The sequence below is a fragment of the Gavia stellata genome, chromosome 3 (genome assembly GCF_030936135.1).
Source record: "Gavia stellata isolate bGavSte3 chromosome 3, bGavSte3.hap2, whole genome shotgun sequence".
In the NCBI taxonomy this organism is placed as follows: domain Eukaryota; kingdom Metazoa; phylum Chordata; class Aves; order Gaviiformes; family Gaviidae; genus Gavia; species Gavia stellata.
Window position 1 is genome coordinate 50,828,165 of NC_082596.1, and position 24,462 is coordinate 50,852,626.

The 24,462-nt window shown below is 41.7% G+C and overlaps 1 protein-coding gene across 1 annotated transcript in view; it reads right to left on the reverse strand.

Annotated features, from left to right (window-relative positions):
- Positions 1–6,537: 6,537 nt before the first annotated feature.
- TAF4B (TATA-box binding protein associated factor 4b) overlaps positions 6,538–24,462 on the reverse strand; it is a 75,573-nt gene continuing 57,648 nt past the window's right edge. The window contains exons 14-15 of the mRNA XM_059815530.1: positions 17,770–17,889; positions 6,538–6,705 (exon numbers count right to left, since the gene is read on the reverse strand). Of these exons, the coding sequence (XP_059671513.1) occupies positions 6,538–6,705; positions 17,770–17,889 (288 nt within the window). The remainder of the gene's footprint in view (positions 6,706–17,769; positions 17,890–24,462) is intronic.

A 24,462-nucleotide genomic window follows, 5' to 3' on the forward strand; every position in this document is an offset into this window, starting at 1 on the left:
TCCTGACTCACTCTCTTCCCAAGACTGCCCTAGCCCAGGGCATTTTCCCTGCCTTGGGAAGTGTTGCAAAATTTGAGCTTGCCCTGGAGGTATCTCTCACTAATTACTGGATATCCTGGTTTTGTGTAAGGACACAGGCAGAACCTTCCCACAGGTTCTTCTTTACAGCATGGGAAAAAAAACTCGAAACACTGATTTCTGTTTCAGCATCCCCAGCAGACTGCTGTGAAGGGCTGATTATCCACTCGAGGGGATCTCTTTCTGGAGCCATCCTCCCCAGCTCTGGGGCATCACTCACCAGCAGTCTCTAAGCAGCAAGGAATTTCAAAGGCAAAAACCAACATTACTTTTAATATTTGCCCTCTGTACCTGAAGTTTGGGTCACTTTCAATTTTTTTCCCCTGTAATAAAGAAGGCTAAAGCTTTCACATTAGAAGCAAAGACTCTGAGAGCTGTGTGAGATGAGGCCTGTTTGAGTTCGCACCACCTGCCAGACGTGCGGCAAAAGGCTAATGAATTGACTGGTGAAAGGCAGGGTGCAGAAAATGACAGCCCTGGCCTTGACAAGAGGTAGCACAACCCTGATTACCATGTCAGCAGATGCTCACACAGGCTGTAAGCCTCCAGCCGTGGTTTATTCACATCAGTAGAGGAAAACTGTTTCGGCTCTGAGATGTTGAATAGCCCATGCTGTATCTACGCAGCTTCTGCTCATTCCAGCCTCTCTCTTTCAGCATCAGTCAGGACACCGACTCCTGTGGACAGCACATGTCCCCCCCCTCCCGCATCCCACAGTACTTCAGCTCTGTGGCTGGACCACAGCACCGGGCTGCAGCTGACAACAATCCTGCTTGCCACTCCTTTAAAGAGAGATGAGATGATTACAGAAGGTTTCTCCAAATTTTAGGAAACATGAAGTTAAGAACGAGAACTACACTGAACAGGAAGCAACAATTTCAGGATTCCTTCCCAAACAGAAATTACTCAATAAGTCTGCTTCATTAAATACATAGCCTGCATACACATACCTACCTACTCTGATAGATCTTTTTTTTTTTCTAGAAAGGCCCTTTTCTGTCATTTCTGTAAATGAAAGCCTCTGCCAGAACGCACAGAAAGGTATCATCAAAGCTCCTGGAGAGAGGTGCGAGCTCTGTCTTCGATCTTCCAAGTGCCTTCTCCTTTTCCTACCCTTCCTTCTTGAAAGTCCCACTGATCGGCTCTTCAAGGGAGTCTTTATTCTCTGCCCAATTTTGCACAAAGATATCAAAGGATTTTAACATATTAGAACTTGCAACCTCTTCAAGAATTTGTCTCCTTCCTCCCTCTCTCCTTGTTGCTGGAGTTTCACACCTGGGAGCTGTTGTAATTCAGCCCTTACAAGAAGTAGGGTATTTCTTTTAAAAAGTTGCTTAGCCATCCTTATATGCACAGAGTACATGTATATTCACACATAATTACTTGAAAAAAAAACTTCCCCTCCTCCTTTCCAACTTCTAAGGACAGAAGTAAGAAACACCTTCAAATAACTGTAAATAATAAACCCCGTCATGCTAAACACTTCAAAGTGGAAGTGCAAATATCTGAAGAAGCTTGGGGAACTACACATAATTATGAATTAGCTCTCAAAAACAGATACAGATGATCTGTCAGATAATTTTTCATTCCAAATAGATTTTAAAATACTATTCCCTGTGATCTGGTAGAGTAAGCAATTGCTTACTGATAACTGCAGTTATTCAAGGAAAGCCTGCACCTTTGCTCCCTCCCACCAGGGCACAGCTCCAGGGGAAGCGGTCTTTCAGTGACACTACTGATGGGCAGAGCTCTGGAGAAACACGTACATGTCATTCCCCGGGGCCTCAGCGCAGGTCCTGGTACCGCCCAATGTCCAGCTGAATCACACAAGACAGAGCTGTTCCCTTTCCTACTTCTGAGACTTTGAAAGAGGCTGAAGAGGAGATACCTGGAAGAGCTGTTGGACTGTGAGATGGGGTTGGGGAAGAGAATGGATGACCGGCTCTGATGGGATCTCCAGCAGGAACCTTAGGCGGCTCTGAAGAAACAACCCTAGCAGGGAAGCATCCCTTGGAAGGTGGGAAGTACCTACTGCTGCAAGGACCTTGTAGAAAACCCTTGACCGAAGTACGACTTAATGGTAGAAGTGTTGGCCACCATGAAACACAAACTTCCTGTGAGAATCTGCTTCCTGCACAGAAAGTAGCAGCCTCAGGGCTGATGGGAGCTCACCTGTACCACCACCTCCTTCCACTCCGGAACAGCCATTCAACTTCCAAGTCCAGGATGGAGATCCTCCTTTTCCTCACTCCTTCACAGCAAAAACCCTTTCAAAAGCAGGCTGCCTGGAAGCAACCTGTGAACTGTGAAGCAGGAGATCCTGAGAAGAGACTGGGTAGCAAAGTTAGCAGCTAACATGCCAGAATAGCTACAGAGAGCAGGCAAGGAGTGACCAGAAGAGGAAAGAAGAGGTGGTAGGAACAAGGACTGATGTGATGTATCTGGAAGGAAAAGACCAGGTTTCTTGCCTATTTCTTCAAAGCGTTACAAGGCCAAAAGGAGTGCTCACCTAGCTTACAAAAGGCCTGCACCAAGTGAAACACTGGCATCGTGGCCTGCAGACAGGTGATGAGGGTAGGACAAGCCTACTAGATGAGGGTAGGACAAGCCACTGACAGGTGGCAACAAGCCCAGTGCCAAAAGTGGCAAAACGGAGGTCTGGTATGCTACGTTCTTCAGACTTGGTACTCAATTTTGCACTCATCAAAGGAGTAAAGCCTTCACTGCAGATTGCAGTTATCTCCAGAGTTACAGGCTCCAGCCATGGGACTTTGGATAACAATGGCTAGATCCAGCTCTGGGAGGATGCATAGACATCACGTGTGCTACCTGCAGAGGGAAGTGTATGCAGCACTTGGCCTCAGAAACCCAGCAGCCCTCATTTGAAAAGTTTCTGGGAGCAAGCCCATTTCATCAAGTCCAATCACTTGGACTGTCTGCCCCTTCAGGACATCCTTGTTTGCCTTAGTCTTGCCTTCTTCACCCCAGTGATTACAAATGAAGAGGAAAGCAAAGAACAGAGCAAAGAGATGAACCCGGAGAAGAGCTGACAGCATTTTCTGCCAAGCAGTGCACTCACATGGCAGGACACAGGTGCCTACAAGAGTGGGCCTAGAACAACTTGATGCAAACAGTAGCCTTAAGCTACTCATGTCAAAGTGTCCAAGAGAGTGCAATGGCTTTGAGGAATCATCTAGCAGTGTCTCACGGGCCCCCACTACCTTCCTCATTAAACCTCGAACAAAGCTGCTGGGTGTGTTAGTGCACTCCGGCTAGTGTTTCCCAGGAGGGAGAAGGGAAAACCTGGAGTCAAAGGCAGTGCAAAGGGCTGGATTCAGCAGTAGAACTTGAAAATGACAATAAAGGGAAAAAGCAGCAGCTGGAGAAGAAAGAGTACAGGGCCCCTTTTGTTACCACGTAACATAAAAATCTCAGCATACTATGCTTTTAAGATAGTAGCAGTCAAGAGACAGCAACAGCAGCTTTCCCCCCAGCTGTATATACTATTTTCTCTAAAGGCAGAATACTCGAGTGGCAGGGGTAGTTCCCCAGGCAGCTCGGTGCATCAGAAATAACTGCTAGGCTAGCAGGCCATCCAGACAGCAAGTGCCTGGAGTAAGCTTTAGAGCCCTCACAGCATCAGTGGCATAGACGGCTCTGCTGCTAGGTCCCCAGTCTTGAACACGAGCACGCTGAGAACTAAGAGGCAAGGAAGCACGATGGCAGGGTTTGTCCTCATCACCTTATGACTGGGCTTTTAGTGTTTGCATGAAGAGCAGTCCACCTTCCCGCAAAGGGTAATGAGACAGGGAAAAGGTGGGAAGTGAACCCATGCTCATCTCTCCTTTAACTCCTCCTGTGGCTGAGCAAAGCTCAAGTGTCTCCTAAATGACACTTTAAAGGACATTCATTCTCAGAAACAAAGTTGAGCTCAAATGAGAGGCAGGTGGAGGGAGAGAAGTATTTTTAGCCTTTGCACCAAGGCCTGGCCTGTTCCCGTCTGAAATTAGGCCTAAAGACCTGCTGAAAAACCTTTCAGAAAATGTCTGCAACTCCTTACGAGATAAATTTTTGGGGTTTGGGGTGTGTTTTGGGGGTGGGGAAGAGGTGGTACACAAGGAGGAACTACAGGTGAAAAGAGACAACTTGCTGTGGCAACAATGAAAGCATGTGATCTGCATCACAGGCAGGCCATAAAAACACTTGAATGATCTGTCATACTTTATATATATATTTATCAGTTAAAATGGAAGATGTTGGAGAAAATAACTTAAGTATCACATTAGTTTAAAGAAGACAAAGAGGCAGGCCAATATGCAGATACTCATCTTTGTTCTCCAACCTGCACTTAATTAATTGTGAGTTGCTTTAAAATAATTTAGGACAATGCTTTCACCGCACATCGCTGAAGTCTGAGATGGCTCCTGTGTTTTTACTCCCCAGAACACATGCAAAGTGCTCACCTCTGCCCAGCTGCTAAAAAAACCCGAAACAGCCTCTGTGCTGACTGACTAGGGGAAGTCAGGCAACAGAGAGGTTGCTTTTTCTCCCTGCCCACCCCCTTTCAAGTAATCCTTTGCTCTGTCACCTAGTTCTGTTTAAAAACCTTAAAATATACATTTTTATCATTAATCCATCATGTGGGGCGACCGTGCCAATTACTGTGATGGGCAGATAGCCGGGGCTCACTCTCACAGCCACGTGATTACTCATGGTGATAACAGCTTCAGACACTGAACTTCTCATGTTAGGAAACAAAGTTACCAATTTATTATTTTTAATAAAATAATTGCTTTAATGCAGTATTTAAAATAATTTTAAACATCTGATCAATAAGATACAGTACACAAATACGGAAAATGCTGCACTTTACATAAAAAGTAAAGCTTAAGCATTTAATTATACAAAACAATTTTGCCTGATGCCATCAATATCTTGCAAACTATAGCTTAGTCAAGTACTGCTTTTCTTATATATATATATATGTTATATATACATATATAAATAATTTACAGCATTCATTTACTAGATTTGTTTACTACTGTTCCAACACAAAAAACATAACTGATTCAAAACTTAATGAATTTGGTAACTATCTGCAGTGGTTCTGACGGTGGAGGGCGTTTGAGTCATCCCTTCAAGTTTTGAAGTAGCATGCCAAACAACCATAGGAAGCTTGTTCCTTAAAACGAAAAAGTTTCAGCAGGAAGCCATTCAATACAGTCAGTGCCTTTCCCACCACTTCTGGGAAACAGCCGTGCTATACAGCACTGTATCATGGAAGGCAAAACGTTTGGAGGCTGGGGAGAGGGGCAACCTGGAGGTTTTTCCTGCCACCACAAGGCAGTCTTTACTAGCAAGCAGAAAATCTTTGAATCTATCCTAGCAGTCTTAATAATCTGGAGTCCTCCTCCTCACTGAACGGAAACGAGGCAACTGTCTAAATACTTTCTATTTGGTACGTTTCCCTATTATACCACGTTATGGTATTAAATCAATATTCTAAGTAAAGCAGTGAATCCTGTGTTTTGCAAACACTGTTTTTCTCCTTAAGAGAGTCTCCAGCTACAAAGTTTCAATGCATCTCAATTTTTCCCTTTTTTGCAGTCAGCACAGGTTGCTTTTGTTCATTTCCTTCTACATCTATGCTCAAGTTCAATGCTATTTTTTATATCTACAGAAAGATAAACTATTTATTCTGTTTACCCTTCCTTTTTAGGCTCTTTCACTCCTTGTATTTAAGTTTAGCAACTCCAAATTTTCCCCAAACATCAAAGTATGCCCTAACTACACTGTCTGATGTACTTCAATCACAAGAATGACCAATTTGTTCACCTTCCCTCAGTCACTTTCTCAGAGGAAAGGGGAAGGGCAGTTGAGGCGAGGTAGGGGCAAGAAAGCACCCCTTGTTCCGTTTGCTTGCCACTTTGCTCTCCACAAAGGAGCATCCAGTAGTAATTCTAAACCCAGAAAATTTAAGGAGATGCTGAGTCAGATGGGCAATACATTAGCACATTGACCGACTGCTGGTTCATGATTAAATACAGTTGCCATGCTATGCAGTGTCTTTAAAGTATTATTTGTTTCCCTAAATAAGGTTGGATTAGAAGAAGGCACTACATGTAGAACAGATGTTGCAGAGTCTGGAGCACTGAAGCAAGCGACAAACTAGGAACACTTACCAAGACCTCAGAGCCTGCAAGACAGTTAAATGGAAGCAGGTAGTCAGGTGCTTGTATGTGCAGCTCAGTGTTTTCACTGGTTTACAGACTGGTTTAAGCGGAATACTATTAAAAACCCTACAGGTTCTAAGTTAGGTATTTAATAAAAATGTTTATCTGTAAACAAGAGTTATCCTTACAACGGATCATTTTCCAGAAATTGGAATTTCAAGACAGTGCAACAATGCTTCAGTGTTTTCTTTGGCAGTAGACAGCAAGTTGAAATGTAGAATTCAAATCACTTCAGAAGAGCACGGTACAAGGTTAGAGAATGCTTCATCTCCCTCTCTTGTTCCATGCAGAATATCAAGTCCCTGAGACAGACGCGGGTTATTCTTGGACAGAGGAGCTGTTTTGTAAGGCTAAAACCTGATGATCCAGGAGCGATTCCATTGCCTTTCAAATCCTAAATGGGAGAGGGAGAGAGAAAACACATTAGAATTCCACGTAAATACAAGTTTGGTTAAAAACTGGTTGGATTATACCGCCTACTTGCATAAAACTAGCCTGCTGATGTTCAGCTTTACATGTTGAAAACCAGCAATCCAGAAGTCCTTGCACGTTAGACACTTTAAAAGACAAAGCAAGCACTTGCCAGTTCATGGTTTATTTCAGTCAAAGCAATGAAAAAGGTCTTAGTAAAAAAATTCTATCTTTTTTAAAAATTATATTATGGTAAGATAAATAACTGCCGTTTCACTGAAGTCATACTACATAAACACTTGCACTGAGAAAGGACAAGCTAACTACGAAAAAGGTACTACCACAGTTCCTACACAGAGCCCCAGGTTGTTTGCAAGTGGGAGTAAGCACTTGCAAACACCCAAGCTCCAGATGTTCACATGTCTTCTTGAAGAAAACCATCCCTGTGAGCGGGTTCTAGCCTTGAAACACGACCAGGAGAAACTCCTACGCTCACCATCACCTGTGCATTGTCCTTTAAGGGAGCAACAAACAAACACACAGTCGAAGCACCTGCATGTTCAGAACACTGTACCCGAGCCTATCCACCTCAGTCGGCTGCCTCACTTGGTTATGAAAGCACAATTGGTAGGAGATGATGGTGTTTAGTAGTTATACATTCAGGCTACTGGAATGAGCAACCCCCACGCATTCCAAAATGCCCCAAGATTTATTATTAGGGGTGGGGAGGAGGAAGATTACCATGAGCTGCACAATAGACTGGCTACTTATCTTGGAGCCAATCTATGCTACACAGCCAGTCTCTTATCACTACTGGAGGGTTCTTGGTAATGAATGCAATTTGTACAAATACAAGTGCTCAGTCTCTGTAACTTCAGCAAGGCAATGCCTGCCAGCATCAACACCACTTGGAGATGGTGTTGCTTGGATGCCGTGTTAACTATATCACTTCTTACCCTACACTCTCCGCAAGACTTCAGCAAAATGACTTTGCCCACTTTGCTTAGAGAAATCTAGTTAAAACCCCCATATATTAGAAACAAATACCAGGGCTGGACTATCTATAGCAGTGAATGCTACTGTTGTTAGGGGGGAAGTGTTGAAATTTATTGAAAAAATAAAGAGATTCACCAGAGAGCACGCACTAACCACAGAAAACCCAGGGCATACTGCAGAAATGGAAGCTGTATTTCTTACTAGCAGCATGCAGGGTATTCAGCACCATTTCATTTGCTTTACAGTCAATACTATTAAACACTATGAAATGCCATCATTTGAAACTTTCAGTTTGTTAAATGGCTTGGAACAAATGCGTGCGTGGGGAAGACTGCTGGCCACATCACACAGAGAGGGCACTGCTGTCCTGGTAAGACACAAAAGGGTCACAGTTCAAGTTTGTCATATGACAACCCTGAAGGATCCAGGGAAAAGATAGCTCTGCAATGCAGCTGCCAGCACGGGTTGAAAAGGAGGTCAATCCAACAGGATGCAGCAGAAGGCCTGAGGCAATGTTATAAATGAAACAAACCCCAAGGGTTTTCAGTAACCCAGCAGCAATGTCCTTTATAATTCAAAGAACTTTATGGAGGTGAAAGTATTTTCTCTCTAAATAGTCATTAAACTAGAAGTCTTACCTTTAAAAAGACACCAGACAAAGCCACCTCAATTCTGTTCATTCCCTTACAAAAAGGAGGCAAACAGCACAAATCCCCAAACCTGCTTTGGAAGCTGTTGGAGCCGCAAGATGCTACAATAGGGCAGAAGAAGCGCCAAGCTGCCTGTGTTTGGGACAGTTAGGGATTTGCCTGTTCTTAAATTCCTACCCATCATGCCCAGTGCAGAGACGTAAAGCGGTATTATGCTGAATATCACATCCAAAGCCAAAGCTTATCCTGGACTCCTCTTTGCTAAGACAGCCAAGTTCATACTTCAAGTTTCACGTAGCATCACACTGGCTTATCAGAGCTACTGAGTACAGCATTTCAGGGGCCAGGGGCTCTTTGACTAGTTACTGAACATATCTAAACCAACAGCTGCTAGTTAAATCCAAGTTAAAAGAAAAGGTCCTTCTCTTGAAGTGCATAATGGTTTAAAATTAAAGATGCCAACAGACAGCCTAGGTCACGGTAGTCCAGACTGGGACTGCATTGGGGAACTCACTCTGAACTGTTAATACTGGGATGAGCACTAACTTCTTTTAGCTACTGTCCCCTACAGCTGCATTGAAACACTAGTCTTTCATGGTTTTGTTTTGGACTTTGGACCAAGCAGTGGAGGGTGATGTACTGCCTGTCTTTTTTTAATAAAACATTCATAGAGAACCAAAAGTGAAAACACTTGAAGTTAAGATGCCATCTGCACATCAAAATGAGCCATCACAGGTGCCTTTGTTAATGTCCAAGACGTAATTTAAGAAGTGCCCAACTCTTGAGCTCTCCAGCTGACACAAGGGACACTTTACGGGAGGGTCCTCTGCTGCTCAGTTCTCAGAGCCTCCTCTTGAGCAAGTTCCTCTTGGGCAGCAGGTCGATCTTGTCAGGCCCTAGGCAACAGTCAGCAGTCCTCCCCTTTACATCTCATATACCCCTCCCTGCACAGAAGCTCCCCCATGCTGCTTTTGAGACCTTAATACCCAGGTTAGAACAATACCAGCCCACTCCTTGCCCCCAGACACCTCTATTACATTCGTCCCAGTTGGACAGCAACTGCTTGCATCGTGCTAATTTGGGGGATTCTTCACTGGAAAAGTCTTCAGCCTGTGCTAAGACAGCTTTGTGAGCCTCTTCTGAGAGGAAGTGAAAAGTGCTGCTTTTCAACCAGGCCACAGACAAGTACAAAGATAAGTGAATATAAAAAGCATCCCTGTAGAACCAATTCTAGCAAAGGGTACTGCAACCAGCCTGCAACCCCACTTCTGCAACATCTAATTATTAGTGCTTTAACTAGCAACTTCTTTTTTTTCTTTTTTTTCATTTTCTCTTTTTTTTTTTTATAGAACAGAATTTAGATCCTCAGAGCTTTTTATATACACCTGACAGAGATCAGTTACCCTCCCCTGATCTTGGCAGTGGAAGACATTGTGGAGCTCCTGCTGTAGTCCCACGCCTGTTGTGCAGCTAGTTTTGTTGAGAAGTTGCTCCAGAAACCTGTTTTAAGATCTCTAGAGCTCTCTCCAGTGGCTGGACCGAGAATTAAATACCAACTCTCTGAAAAGGCAAGAGTGAAGTCGACACAGAGTCACAGCTCATGACAAGGCTCTTCCTTTACCCCAGCTACCATCACCACCTTACTCCTAGTCTCCAAGGTATCTGGAGCGTGTGATCTACAAGTCTGGATCACAGGTACTGAGAAGGATATCAAAGTTGCTCAGAGCTAGTCTACAGACCCCTATACAAAGCTCAGAGGGGTCAGCAGACACCTTCCTTCCCACCAAGTCCAGGTCAGGCTCAGTAAGCTGTTCCTGTCAGAGTACATTCTCCGTTCTCAAGTTCAATGGCTTCACACCAATCGCATTCAAAATTCTAAACTCTTAAGAGGGGGGCACTTTAACGGAGCAAAGCGTTCAGTCAAATGTTACAAAGTCAAGCCAAGAGTTCTCATTTCAATTTTTGGTGTTGTTCTTTCAATTTTTTTCAATGTGTCTGGTGGAGACACATCCCAGTCTCAGAGCCAAGATCCCAAGAGAGAAAACTGTCAGTGCAGTTCTGCTGCACATTATAAAAATACCACCAGCAGAAGGAAGCAAAGTCATGAGACAGTTTTCAATGACATCTCCAAACACTGAATAATTACAGCTGTGTGCAGCAGAGACGCTGTTGGAAGGTGGTAAAAGCATCTAGCGAATCAGAGAAAAAGCATCCAGGTTCAGCCCCGAGCTCTGTCACCTGTGGTCGCACTGAGGTCTGTGGTATTTAGTGTACCCTGTACATTAGTTTCCCAGCTGTAAAACACAGAACACGTTCCTGTCTCACAGGAGGAAAAAAGGGTTAAAAAGCCATTAATGCACTGTGGAGTGCTCAAACACTTTCTTGGGTCTCCTCCAGCAGCAAGAAGGAAGGAAGAGACCCTGTCAGAATTGTAGAAGTTTTGCTTGTACAAATAAGTACATAATTTAGGCCAGAGAAAACAAAGTGAAAGAAGTTGATACTACTTTGGTGACAAGCCAGGCTACTGATGCTGCCTATTCTATGATAGCCTCAGTCTGCTAGAAATACTCCCACATTCACAATACTAAAATGCATTACTCAATATTTACATAAATATGATTTTTTTTTTTTTTTTTTTAAATAAACTTTGTGGCATTGGGTGGTGGGTGTTTTGGTTTTTTTTAAACTTATAGACCATTAGGGTAGATCACGACAATGTCTGAAAAGCTTAGATCTCTATTTCCAGGCTGATTCTTGTGCAGCTGAAAACAAACATGTATATTTATGATGTTATCTGTAGTCTACAAAGAAGCCTCACAAAGCTGTCAGATCTATATAATAGAGAATGCTATTCAACTATGCATTTTTCCTCAGATTTCATTGCAACATTCCTACAAGTCCTTTCAAATGTAGGCAACAACATGTTTTACATATTGAAACAAATTACTGCAAATGTAATGTCAGTTTATTCACTATTATGCCCAAGATTCATGTACGCATGTCACTTCATATGGCTACATCAGATGCTTAATCTGTACCTGGAGGTAATGAATACTATACAAATATGTCATGTTAGTTAATAGACAATTATTAAGCTGAAATTTTCTGGCTCTTTGCCACATCATTTTAAGCAATGTATTGTCAACTAAATTATAAATCTCTTGACCCTTCACCTGTCATCAACATTTGCGCATTACCAATATGTTCAGCCTAAAGCTACAATGCAATTAGTCATTTAAATTGCAGATATCTTTCACACATACGAAGAATTAAGTTCATCTCTAGCACAGAGAAGGCACAACATGGGCCAATGAACTGTATTTCTGAAGTGTGTGAATGGCAGTCGAGAATATTTTTGCCTATTTACATGGGAAAAAATTCACATCAAGTGTATGGCCTAGACTGACAGCAGCCAGGAAATTCAGCGCTGAAATTGAAACTTTCTAGCTGACAGGACTGTGCTTAGGTCTTGCAGCAAGTAAGAAAGATGCTGAAGCCATATTTTATAATTGCAGTAACACTTTTAGCTCCCCTCTTCCCCAAAGGTATGACCACGCTGTAGACTCTTCAATTGTTCCGACAGCCTGAATAAGAACCAGAAACTGAAATCAAGTCTGCATATGTTAAACGCACGCAAAGTAGAAAAAAAGAAAAAACCTCCTGTATCACTTCAGACCTAAATCTCAAAATGGGCTGGGGGAAGGGCTGGTAGAGACAGAGACACACAGAGAAAGAGAGGGAAAGTGCAGAAATAGCTGTTGTAGCCTGGCTCTGAACACCTACTTACATGCAAGTAGTATAGGTCCAATTTAAAGTGATTGCTTTTAAATTCATTTTCTGCAGCTTTTAAGAAAATACTTCAGCAGACTACCATGTACCAATGCCAAGCACCAGCCAGCAGCCTCTCTGCGCCCCACAGATATTCAGGGAGCAACAAACCTATCATCTGTTCGCTACAGAGCCAACTTCTTTGTTTAATTCACATTTAGACACAGTCATGTCCTTAAATTCACATTTAGACACAGTCATGTCTTTAACATCAATACTGAAGTTGATGAATTATGCTAGCGTGTCCTCTCATCAGAAGAGCTTATGACCAGAAAGGCATCAGTAACTTCTACAGCTACCGTTTATAAGAGTGTAAAGCCAGATACCCCTTAATTACCACATAACCCTTCCACAAATGCCAAAAAACCAAGAGTGATTTGATTGCCACACAGTGGAAAAACCAAAACATCTCTCTCTTCCCTAAACATTTGGAAGAGTTGGGGATTTTTTTCATTCTGCAGAAAGGTATTGTTACTTAAAAGCTTAGCTCTTCCCAGGTCAGCCTAAAGAGCATTTCCAAGGCTTAAACATGCACCGCATACAGAACGTGTTTGATCAACATGCATACCGGCATCCTAAGCTGTAAAGCAAGAAGGGTAAGTTTAAGTTCTGCTAACAATGATCAGATGTGGCAGAGACCTTGCCCTAAAAGAGAAGACAACAAGCTTGTTTCCTCCACCCACAATCAATACCAAAACGGAGCAATGACCAGTGTGGCAAACAAGATATTTCTCCCATTTCTTCTTGCTAAACTTCTTCCCAGAAGGAGAATACAAGCTTATTTGTGGACTGCTGTATTAGAAGATGTGGAAATATCATGTTATTTTATGCACATTGGCCAGAGGTAGGAGTTTGACAGAAAGAAAGTACTTGAATGGCTCTGCACTGACCCCAGGATATCAGCTGCATCATTTACTTCTGCAGCAACTACTTGCAGTAGCCCAGGTTTCCACAGCAGAGCTAGACTATGGGTGGCAAGGCAAGACCCACATGTACTAACAGAGCAGCCAGTCTTGGTGGGGGACAGAACAGCCACAAGCAGTATTTGGAAGGAGGAAATTTCTTTTGCCATTGGGTCAGGCAAAAAAGAAAGAAAAGACACAAGATTTACCCCTGAGACAGTCAATGTGACCAACCTGGAAGAAAGCAAGGGAAGGACACACCACCAACAGCACTTTGGGGCAAGACAGACTGCATCACTTCCAAGCAGTTAATGTGTTACCATTGAGCCAGAAAATGGATGAGAAGCAAGCAGTCTCCCCTCAAAAATTACACAGAAGTGCAGGCATCCAAGCAAGTTTTCCTGCATAAGCAGAAGAATGGTCCAACCACAGTCTTCAGAAGCTGACCATAAGAGTAACAGCCACTCTCCTAACTCTACTTTCAAAAACATATCCAGAATTTTTTTTCATCCCTTCTGCATGATACCACACAAATATACTGCTCCCAGTTCAAGGCCAAAGATGGGCTGGGATCCAGGACACCTTTCGATAGAAGGAAAGAAAGTTTAAGGACTGAGAACTGCAGCCTGTTTCCTCACAGAAAAAAGCTTTAAATATCTGCAAGAGTTTTCAAACTTCTAAGACTCCAGTTACAGTGAGAATGAGACAAAGCTGCTTCCAAAATAGCTTTGTCATCAGAAAAGCAGTAAAACTTAATCCAAAATAATCCTTGACTATTTCTCAGCATTGAAAACATTATGGGGCATGTTACCAACCAATAAAAACTATGAAACAGAACACAGAATCAGGAAATTAAATCTGTGGCTTCAAGTTTACTTTTTTCTGATTTGTTTTAGATGTGTTCTCCCTTCTCAATACGAGTTATTTTTCAATTCTGCCCACCCTTTAATTCATTACTGTTCACCACATGCCCCCCAAAAAAGGCAAAGAGGTGGGTAACAAATACACAACCCCAAAAACACATATGAATGAAATCCAGAAGCCTCTTCCCCTCATTGTATCCAAAAGTGTCCAGAGGGACCAGAATGAGAGAGAAGATATTACCACCTCTGGAATACAAGTAGCACCAATTAACACATTTTCACAATAGAGGGATTTTCTTACCAGCGCTTTCTCAAATTACTCTTTCTGACCAATACCATTCAGATGTTGAATTGCAGTGAAGAGAACATGCAAAACTATCCAAACAAGAAGGGGAAAAGAATTCCCATTATACTGATGCCTTTTTTTAGTTTTTTTTTTTAATTAGGCCTAGAGCATTAGCCTTATTTTTTCATTCCATAATCATCATGGATTTGCCCCTACTGCTATTTCAAGTTTAGCGATACGTAAGCAATAATTATGGCAACATATAGTTTACCCTTTTTATATTGCTTTTAGGTCCAAATTAGTTGACAGACACTCCTCTGGGCAAGAACCTCTTTCTTTATTTGTTACCTCCCTCACTATGAGGTGATGTGGCTGCTGGTAAGCAGGCGTCTAGCTGTAAAGCACATGCTTGTGTCACCACATGTTCTAGTTCTCAGATTAAAATAATACATAATAGGTCTCCTTAAAAGACCAAGTAAAGAAAGCAGAATCTCAGAGAACAAGATAAGATGGATGTGCAGGAATCAGGCATCCAACTATCCCAGGAAAAAGACTTTCCAGAAGAGATGCAAAGTCAGGTGGCAGAGCGTGGAAAAATAGACACCTAGGGCTGAAGAACCATCCCAGTTAAACACAGATACTCATTTGTGGAGAAAGGAAACATAGTATGCTAACAAAATTCTGTTCTTAGCCCTTCACACTTACTGTTATTGCAACAGAAGGTAGCAGATCCATACCAACCCAGGCTGCTGAGCTGCACTCTTCCAGTACCCATTACATTTTGGTACTGAATAAAGAAAGGCAAATATGTAGCAAATTTGCTTACAGATTTTCACTTTTTTAATACATACTGTAATGATTATTTCTTCCCTGTCTCCCCAAATACCTTAGGGCTTCAGTTTACATCAATAATGGCTTGAAACAATTCCTTTCCTTTAATTACTGCAGTAGGCAACGATACAAAGAAGCTGAACAGAGTCAACTTTGCTCTAACACAGACGTAAGAGATACAAACATTGTACAAAGAACATTATCCAAGGAAAGCTGAAGTCTTAGTTAAAAAAATTAAATGCAGTTAGCATCAGTGATTTCATTCAATACTGTCAAAGGATCATTCATATTCAGGAATAACTTCTTCCATCATACCTGTCTACCAAATTATTAGGCTTTAAAAAAAAAAAAAATGGTCACAGGAGTATTATGCAGATTTACTCCTTGCCATTGCATAGTCAGGAAGTTCTGACATTTAAGATTACTTGAGAGTAAAGCTGTCTGTGTTTGCAATTCGAAATGAGAAAGCACATCCTGCCTGTTTAAATTATTCTCAGACAGGTTGCCCAAAAAGATGATTTTAAAGATGCCCAAATGTGTATCAGCCTAAGGCCATATTGTACTTGCTTTCAGTTTCAAAGACCTCCTTTCATCTCTGAAGAATGGAATGTTGTTTACTGCTCAGGATGTTCTGCCATGTTATCATGAATGTATTACAAATGTTCTGCTTCTTGAACTAGAGAGTGTTTGTCAAAACCATTCTTTATTCTACATGAGAAGTCTTAAGCCTTTTATAAATCTTGCTCAGATATATTGGGACACTTAAATGTCTAAGTCTAAACATCCTTCTCAAGTTTGCTACCCTGCATAATTTCACAAAAAAGAAAAAAGGTCTGCAGAGAATTGCTTTCTGGTGGCATGAAGCCTAAGTACTACGCACTGGAATGCAAGATTGCATGTGAGACACAAAAGTAGTTGCACTAGCAGAATTACTTTCACCTACTGCCCTTACAACTCAGTCTAGTAAGGCAACCTATGTGAGAAGCATCTTAAAATACAGCAGGTAAATTTGTGACAACAAAATGCTCTCAAGGTTTATGGTCAGTTTTAGGCACGTTATGTCCACATTCTTTTAAACTGGCAATGTAAATAATGGATCACCACCTTTTAATAGCAACACTGTTATCTGTTTCACTTTGGCACAATCTCATGAAGCTTTTAATAAAGCAGACACACCGCAGATGATGAGAAATAACTGAAAAGTACCTAACAGGCAGACTTGTTAAATATTCAGAAACAAATCCGGCAATAATTACACAAAACCACTATGAAGAACAGGAGTAGTTACTCGATAGAAGCTTGGGGGAAGAGGAGAAAGGGATGAGGAAAACTTCTTCTGCTAGACTCATTTTTTCAAGTTTTTCCAGTGGTATTGTAAAAAAACACTGTACCTTCAGTTTCATGTGAAAGTGCATTAAAAAAACTTCAAAGTAGTGAAGAATGGCTGCTCAAAAGCTGGGAACGCTGCTTTCTACAGCTTGTTTAGATAGAGATTCCTTCACTTCACTTGCAGTAAACAGGGAGCATTCAAGGAGCTAATTGTGTCTCCACATCAGAAAAAAGAAAAAAAAAAAAAAAAATAAAATCGGAGAAACAAGTCTACCTCACCTCCTTAGAGAGGCCTCTTGTCACCGTCCAGACTGAAGGAAAACCTACAGGACAGACGCCACCACTGTCTCAGTTACATTGCAAATAATTGAGCTTTATACAAGCTCCTTCCAGACTTCAGTATGCAAAAACGCTGGAGTATTTTCAATCCTAGCATATATTTAAGCTTCCTAGGCCACAAGAATGAAAAAGACTTAAGGTTTGTCAGAAAAGACAACTTTACCACCACTTCTTCCACACAAGAGTTACTTTCCAGGCTTCTGTTCACTGTGCTTGGGTCACAAGCCAACCAGCCATTCACTTGAGCAACATGGAGGCTTCAGGAAAAAGAGGGGCAAAACTGGCAACAACACTTGAAGGACAGCCTGCAACACATTTCTCCTGCCTCCAGCCAAGATGATGATCACTAACAGAAGTAGGCTGTCAGTCTCCTTGGAAAGAACTTCTGCATCCCTGTAAGCTTCCCAGGTCCTGGAAACAGTTAATCTCCAGCGCAACATTAAAAGATTTGTTCAGACCGAGATTTGTTAAAAGCACCTTCAAAGCACTTTTAAAATGCAGCATGAGCCAGAAAAGGTGATCTGGCTCACTGCAGGAACTGAATGGTCTAGCTTTATTAATTTATTTACTGCTTTTTGGGGGGATCTAGCCAAGGCGAACTCACAACATATTTGAAAAGAGTCCCTATGCATTGTGCATGGGAAAAAGTCCACAGCCAAATATCAAAGCAAGAGCCATTTCAAAAACCATGCAAAATAGCCATCATGACTTCAACTGAGGGGCCATGACAACTAGCTGCTGTGGAAGACCACCACAGCTTCATTACCCTCCACTGCAGATGGAAGTTTCCCTGAGCCATCATTTCATTCAGTCCTTTACACACAGTGCTCTTATCCACAGTTCTTCCTATAACACACAATTAAGCATCCCAGAAACAATCCTTGCAAGTATCTAACACATGGACTAGTTTTCTTACAGTATGTAACCAGCCATTTCATGGAAGAGAATTCTCACTTCTTCCTACAGAGAAGGCTAAAAATAATGCAGTATGAAGGTACAACAACATACAACTCATCTCCGTACCTCCAGCCCAGATCCAACGTTTGATGAATCCAATGGTCTTTTCTTCCTTGGTCCAATGGCTGCCAAAGCTGTGAGGTTGGCTTCTCTTTGTTGCATTTGTGCTAACTCCAATTGCTGCATCTAATTTAAAAAGAAAACACCTACATTAATTATGATATACAGTATCCTAAAGGTTTTGGTTCTCTTTATGGCAGCTTCAGACAGCTCTGCAGTCCCTCCTGAAACAATGTATTTCACAGCATCTTTTCCTGTCTTTCTGGACACTTTTGACAGATTGCAATACTCAGTCATGCTTAGAGCCTTGAAACACTAACGGCGTTAGATAGCACTGTGTAAGTAACACTTTTTATGGAGATTGCGTTATGGTATCAACGCAGCCTTAACAGGAGCCTTGCTGCTGGTTCCCCAGCTCATAAGCTTTGCCAGTTCTGCTTAACAGAAAATACTGATTAGAACTGGTTTATGAGGCTGGATTGGTATTAAAAGTTGAAGTTACTGAGTTCTGTGAACTGGACATATTAATTCAAAATCTCAGTTCATGACTGCACAAACAAGACACTCAATTTCTTGTATTACCTGAATCCAGCACTCAATATTGCCATTCTGAAACATCTTATTATCCAGCTGAACAGGATGTTGTCATTTCACTGATATTCTTTCTTTTCCTAGTACATATTTGAATCTTCAGGCGTATCTGAAGCAAGTTAGAGATACACTGCACATATTTATTTTCACTCACCTCCAAAAACTGTTCAACACAAAGAAATCCTTAGAAACAACCTCCACCTGGGTTAGGTAAAGTTGGGATGGGTGAGAAACCCATAGTCAAGAGGATTTAAAAAAAAAGTTTTATCTCTGCATTTTGAGCTACATACTACTTCATTCTATTTGATAACTATAGCTGCCAGCTGCTTGGAGCTCAACCCAGTCAAAGTCTGCTAATAGACCTACTAGCTTGGATTGGCCACCTTGCTAATGCAACCATGCTGCTTTCAGATCCACCAGCTGTCCACAACTTGGAGCATGGGTGGAGGGGAGTGCTTACTCTCTCTGTAGAGAAGGAAGCTTTTCTATTTACTCAGGTTGAGTTTGTCCTTAAACACAAACCTCTAGGTTTGATGTTAATCTTTAAATGATCCAACACGCAAGTAGAACAGCTCCTTGGCCCCAGGACTTACAAAATGTGTTTGGATGGGAATTCTCGACATTCATGCATGTCTGTGTCTTTAAATAGAGGACAGCCATATCATGGTAGCAAAGAATCCAACTCTCCTCCCTTCCCTCAACCCCGCAAATCATTTAAAAAAAAATTTAATTAGAATTCCTCATTCAGTCAGTACAGATATTTTGCTTACTAAGCTTGCAATACTGTATGTTTTTGCTTGCTTTTCAGCTCTCAGAGATCCCACTTGGAGAAGAGATTCAGCTGGTTAAGAACTGAGCTTGTAGCACCTCCAGAGCATTACTCCCCCACTTGCTACTACTTAAGTAAGAATCCACACAAAAAAAAAATACTGTGGGGGTTGGGGGGCAGCTTTTTTTTGTTGTTGAGTTTGTTTTTTGTTTGGGTTGGTTTTGGTTTTTCTTGGGGTGGGTTTTTTTTTTTTTTTGGCAAGTCTGTTATTTTACTTCAGATTGGTAGACTCGTTCTTTCTTTAGTGATGTGAAGCTGCCACCATCAAGTATTGCAGCTAGCTAAGCTGTTTAAAGCAAAATGGTATTTCAGGGCAAGATTCCTAAAAGGACATCCTGCCCTGAAAGACTCAAACTACACATGCTCAAGATTTTTCAACAGAAATCAGGGAATGCAAGAGTTTGACATACATATGTAGACAGTAGTCAGGTTTTTGTTTTTGTTTTTGGAAGATGAGACAAATGATTCAGTTATGAAAACAACATCATTTGCAAGTGAGCTTTGATCACACTATGTAGGCTTTTCCTTACAGAAATGTAGTAGTACTTCTTCAATGCTAGATACTGTCATTCACTTACCGCACACACTATTCCTGCTTTTGGGTACAGTGTAAACATTTATAACCGTATTTATCAGAATAACTTCAGTTCTGAATGGGGTTTTTTTTGTTTGTCTTTTTCAAAGTATATAGTATTGCATTCAAGAATGTTTTAGAGACTGTAAGGTTTTATGTCCCTTAAACTTGAAAACTACAGTTCTGCAATTGTCTGACATTACCTCCAGCTGGCCTAGCATAAGTTGTTTAAGATAAACTTCCTTTTAATCTCAGTCTTAAATATGTATATTTACATTCAGGAACACATTGCAACCAATCGGGAATGGGGGAAATAAAACTAAATCTGAAAAAGTAACTTGAAACTTCACAAACTCTGTGAAACACTGAAGCTTAGAAAATATTTTTATGTGATGTCTTCATCACTCCCTGAATTAAACCATCAGGTTGAGGGAGGTGATTCTCCCCCTCTACTCCACTCTTGTGAGACCCCACTTGGGAGTACTGCGTCCAGCTCTGGGCCCCCCAACATAAGAAGGACATTGACCTGTTGGAGCAAGTCCAGCGGAGGTCCATGAAGGTGATCAGAGGGCAGGAACACCTCTCCTATGAAGAAAGGCTGAGAGAGTTGGGGTTGTTCAGCCTGAGGAAGAGAAGGCTCCGGGGAGACCTTACAGCAGCCTTCCAGTACCTGAAGGGGCCTACAAGAAAGCTGGAGAGGGACTTTTTACAAGGACATGTAGTGGTAGGGCAAGGGGTAATGGCTTTAAGCTGAAAGAGGGCAGATTTAGATTAGATATTAGGAAGAAATTCTTCACCATGAGGGTGGTGAGGCACTGGAAAGAGGTTGCCCAGAGAAGTTGTGGATGCCCCAATCCCTGAAAGTGTTCAAGGCCAGGTTGGACAGGGCTTTGAGCAACCTGGTCTAGTGGAAGGTGTCCCTGCCCATGGCAGGTGGGTTAGAACTAGATGATCTTTAAGGTCCCTTCCAACCCAAACCATTCTGTGATAAATTGGGAGCAATAAAATGCTGAGATTCTTTGGCAGAGGCATGTGCTGACTTCCAGCCCCAGCTGCCCAGGTCTCCAACACCTGGAGCCATCCCTACTTACAGGCAGCTCCAGAGCATCCCCACAGAAGTACACCTTCCTGCTAGCAATGTAGTTCAGTCATCACAGTGGTTGTATGTACACCACAGTCTTCTTGCCTTGAGAAGAGGTATTACAACATGCCATGCACAAGGCATCTGTCTGGGGGCAGATTAAATTCCAAAAGGCTCCAGTGGCAAAGAAAACTATATGGGGAAGGATGATTTGCTTTACTTTTAAGAATCATTACACTTAAAATGAAAAGGACTTTTAAAACCATTAAACTTAACATAAAACCAAACCAAAACAAAAGCCTTTATTAGCCTAACCTTGTGCTTCCATCCCTGGGAGTCATTAGAAAACGTATCCCCCCTGCTCCCTCAACCCCACAGAACACATACAAACCAGCTTCGCTGCAGTTAGACATGTCAAAAACAGGTGGCTGCTGAACATTTGGTCACTGGCTTGAAGCAGCATTGAAGTAAGATCCCCTCTCCTTTTTGTTGGGCTCATGTTGATGGGCAGCCATGGTAAAGACCGAGGACAAGAGGCAGAACTATGCATTAAATACCAAGGGGGCTTTGGGTAGGCATCAGCATGGGGTGGAGGGGATGGGGTGGGTTGAATTCCTCTTGGTAGCATACCAGAATGCTGCTTTGGCTGAGGACTGGGTGGTGCCTGGGCACCATCACCATTTACCCCGCGCATCAAACTGACAAAGTATGCTGTCGACACAGAGGCCCCGCAGGAGCAAGCACTGCTGCTGGAGGGCAGTGCTGGCAGAAAACCTTCCGATACAAAGGACGGCACGACACTTGGTGGACAGTGTGAAAAAGATGAGCTTTCTAGAAACAGAATTGATGCATCTTTGACCACACTGTTCCCAAGACGACGCCGGAAACGCATGTCATTACCATCATCTACTCTCCCCGATATATTTTCCACCTCAGAACCAATCAAAGGATTTTTCAAATCAGGCAGAATCTCACCAGGGTTTTGGAGCAGAAGAAAAAAAGAAATCATAGTCTTGTTGCATTCTAGACATCTCAGGGATTTTTCTGAGAACATAATTAAGACAAATGAATTTAAACAATCTCCATAATGGACTCAACAGATCCCCATTAAGTAATATGGGCAGGCATCCAAATTACCCTGCTGAAACCAGCAAAATCATCTTTTCATCAAGTTTTGTTTCATTAAAAAGTGTGAGATTAAATGTCCAAACATTGTGTGAGCAGTTAAAAGCACAGGATAAGGAGAAGACAGGCAGATAACATCAAGGGATACCCGAGGATACTGTCTGGCTAACTACTGCCGAATTTTCCTAAACAAGATTAGGAAAGAGCAAGAGGCAACTATGTTGAGTCAAATCTTTCTTTAACAGACAGTTTTGTAGCACACAAGTTAGGGCAGAAAGATCACTGCAGCAAGTGAAAGACAGTAAAAATATTACACACTTTATTAAAATATAAAACAGAGAAGCTGCATCTAGTATTGTCTCCCTTCTGGGGGCCAGTTTTACTAATATTGGTGTCTCTGACTAAAATAGGATACAAATAGGAACTGTCAAACCCAGGTTTGTATCTTGAAAACAGATGATTCTTTTCCCTTGAAGACAGAAGTGTGTAATGCCAATTCAAGAGAAGCACAGGGAACCTGCCATACACCGGACTCACAAACTAGCAGGTTTCCCCTTAACCTGACCTACTTCATCTGCTGAAACATGCTGCTGTTCCATCACGACACAGGAGTCCAACACATGTTCTATTCAAAATTCATTCCTCAAGAAGGGCATTGAGAGGGGACAGTCTCCAGGCGAGAGGCAAATGAATGTTCATGTTCCTTCTCCCCCCTTTCCAATTTTTACATACACTAAGAATTGCAGTACAAAGAGTTCTAAAAACCTGTGTATAAAGATCAAATTACTATGAAAACGTCTCAGAACTTGTAAAATAGTCTTTGTTGCTGCTGGCCTTTTTAATAATAAAAATAGGGTTTAAAGTCTGGTCTTGCAGCAAGCAGGAATCTCTAGGGTGACACAATAACCATTTTAGTTAATCTGACCTGCAGCACAAATCAAGAAGTAAGGTATGTTTTAAAGTCCTCCCTTACAGTGAAATGGCATTTGCAGCATGGCTGTAATCACACAAAATGAAAGGTTTTAAAATTGACCTCTCTGTTCTTCACTCAATCCTCTACTGAGAAAGAGCTTCTGTGACAAAGAAAAGAAATATTTTTCTCACTTATGTCTCATACTCCACATTTCAGAAAATATGCAAAATCTACTTTTACTACTACACCAAGGACATTTTTTGTGGCATTTTAATATTAAAAATTAAATTTCAAGTTGCATAAGAACACAAGAAGTACTTCAGCTATGAGATGCCGAGACTTTTTTTTAAAGCAATACTGCAAGTTAGTTTTAAACCCTTTCAGTTATGAAGTACATGATACGTGTACCACCTGAGTGGTTGTTCGCATTATCAGAGCTTCAATAATTCAAGTTATGCAAATCTCGCAAGATTTTCCCTAAACACTGCAAGGAAGGATCCCTTAAACACAACTGAAGAAAGGAAAAAGTAGACTCTACTACAAATAAAGGCAACTAATTCACAGTAGCTAATCCATGATGTGTACAGCAGCAGGTGGCTGTATTATCAAAGGGGGGAAACAGAAGAGCTACCTAGCTGAATATAGATGTTCACCTTCGAAAAGGAGTAACGAAAACCCTCGTGTCCGGTCACAAAGCACCCAAAGCAGAACAGGGTATTTGGTATAAGCCTTCATAGAAGACAAAGCACATAAAACCTTACTCTCTAGATCCTCAAGAATAGTTTTACCAGGGAAGACTTCTCTAAAGGTAGAGACAAGAAATTAAGCATCTGTATTAGCCAGGGCTCACAGAGCAGTAACAGGTCTGAGGTTAAAGAAAAGCCGAACAGGTGGCACTTGTCCAGCACGATGCTGGCAGATGACATGCATCTCAAGAAATTCACACCACTGCCCATTTCTGCAGGAGCTTCAATCTGTAAAGTACTAGGAAATAAATGAAGAGAGATTTCTTTTCTCCACTTCTCGGATTTAAGTGCTAGGAACTTATGTTTGGAAAAAAAACCACAACCCAAAATAGTCTCGGCAATGCAATAATAAATAAATACAGCCGTATGGATGTAAATGAGCCCAGAAGTAATCCTGGTAAGACAGATTGGGAAGCTAAACACCACAGTTCTGGACTTCGTTACAATTAATATAAGGGAAAGACTAAAAAGCCTTTGTACAAGATACTGGGTTTAATACCAAGAGAAAAGTGGGGATGTCTCCACATATGACATTGTAGGCTGACAGAGTATGGGACAGATTAAATAAAATATTTAAAGTAACAGAAGAACTGGCAGGAAAGAAAACCAGGGAAGACTGAAGACAAGTTAATGTATGCCTAAGGGTTATGTGTGCTATCCAGCAATAAGTACATCAGGAGTAATAAAAGCACTAAAGTAGATGAACAAGAATTTGTATAAGACTTGCGGGGGAAAAAAAGCAAGGCATATAAGCATACAAAAGAGGCAGAAGCCCCTGATTCTTTCAGCTTCCACAATAAAGAAATGAAACAAATTAATGAATATTAAAATTCAAAGTAA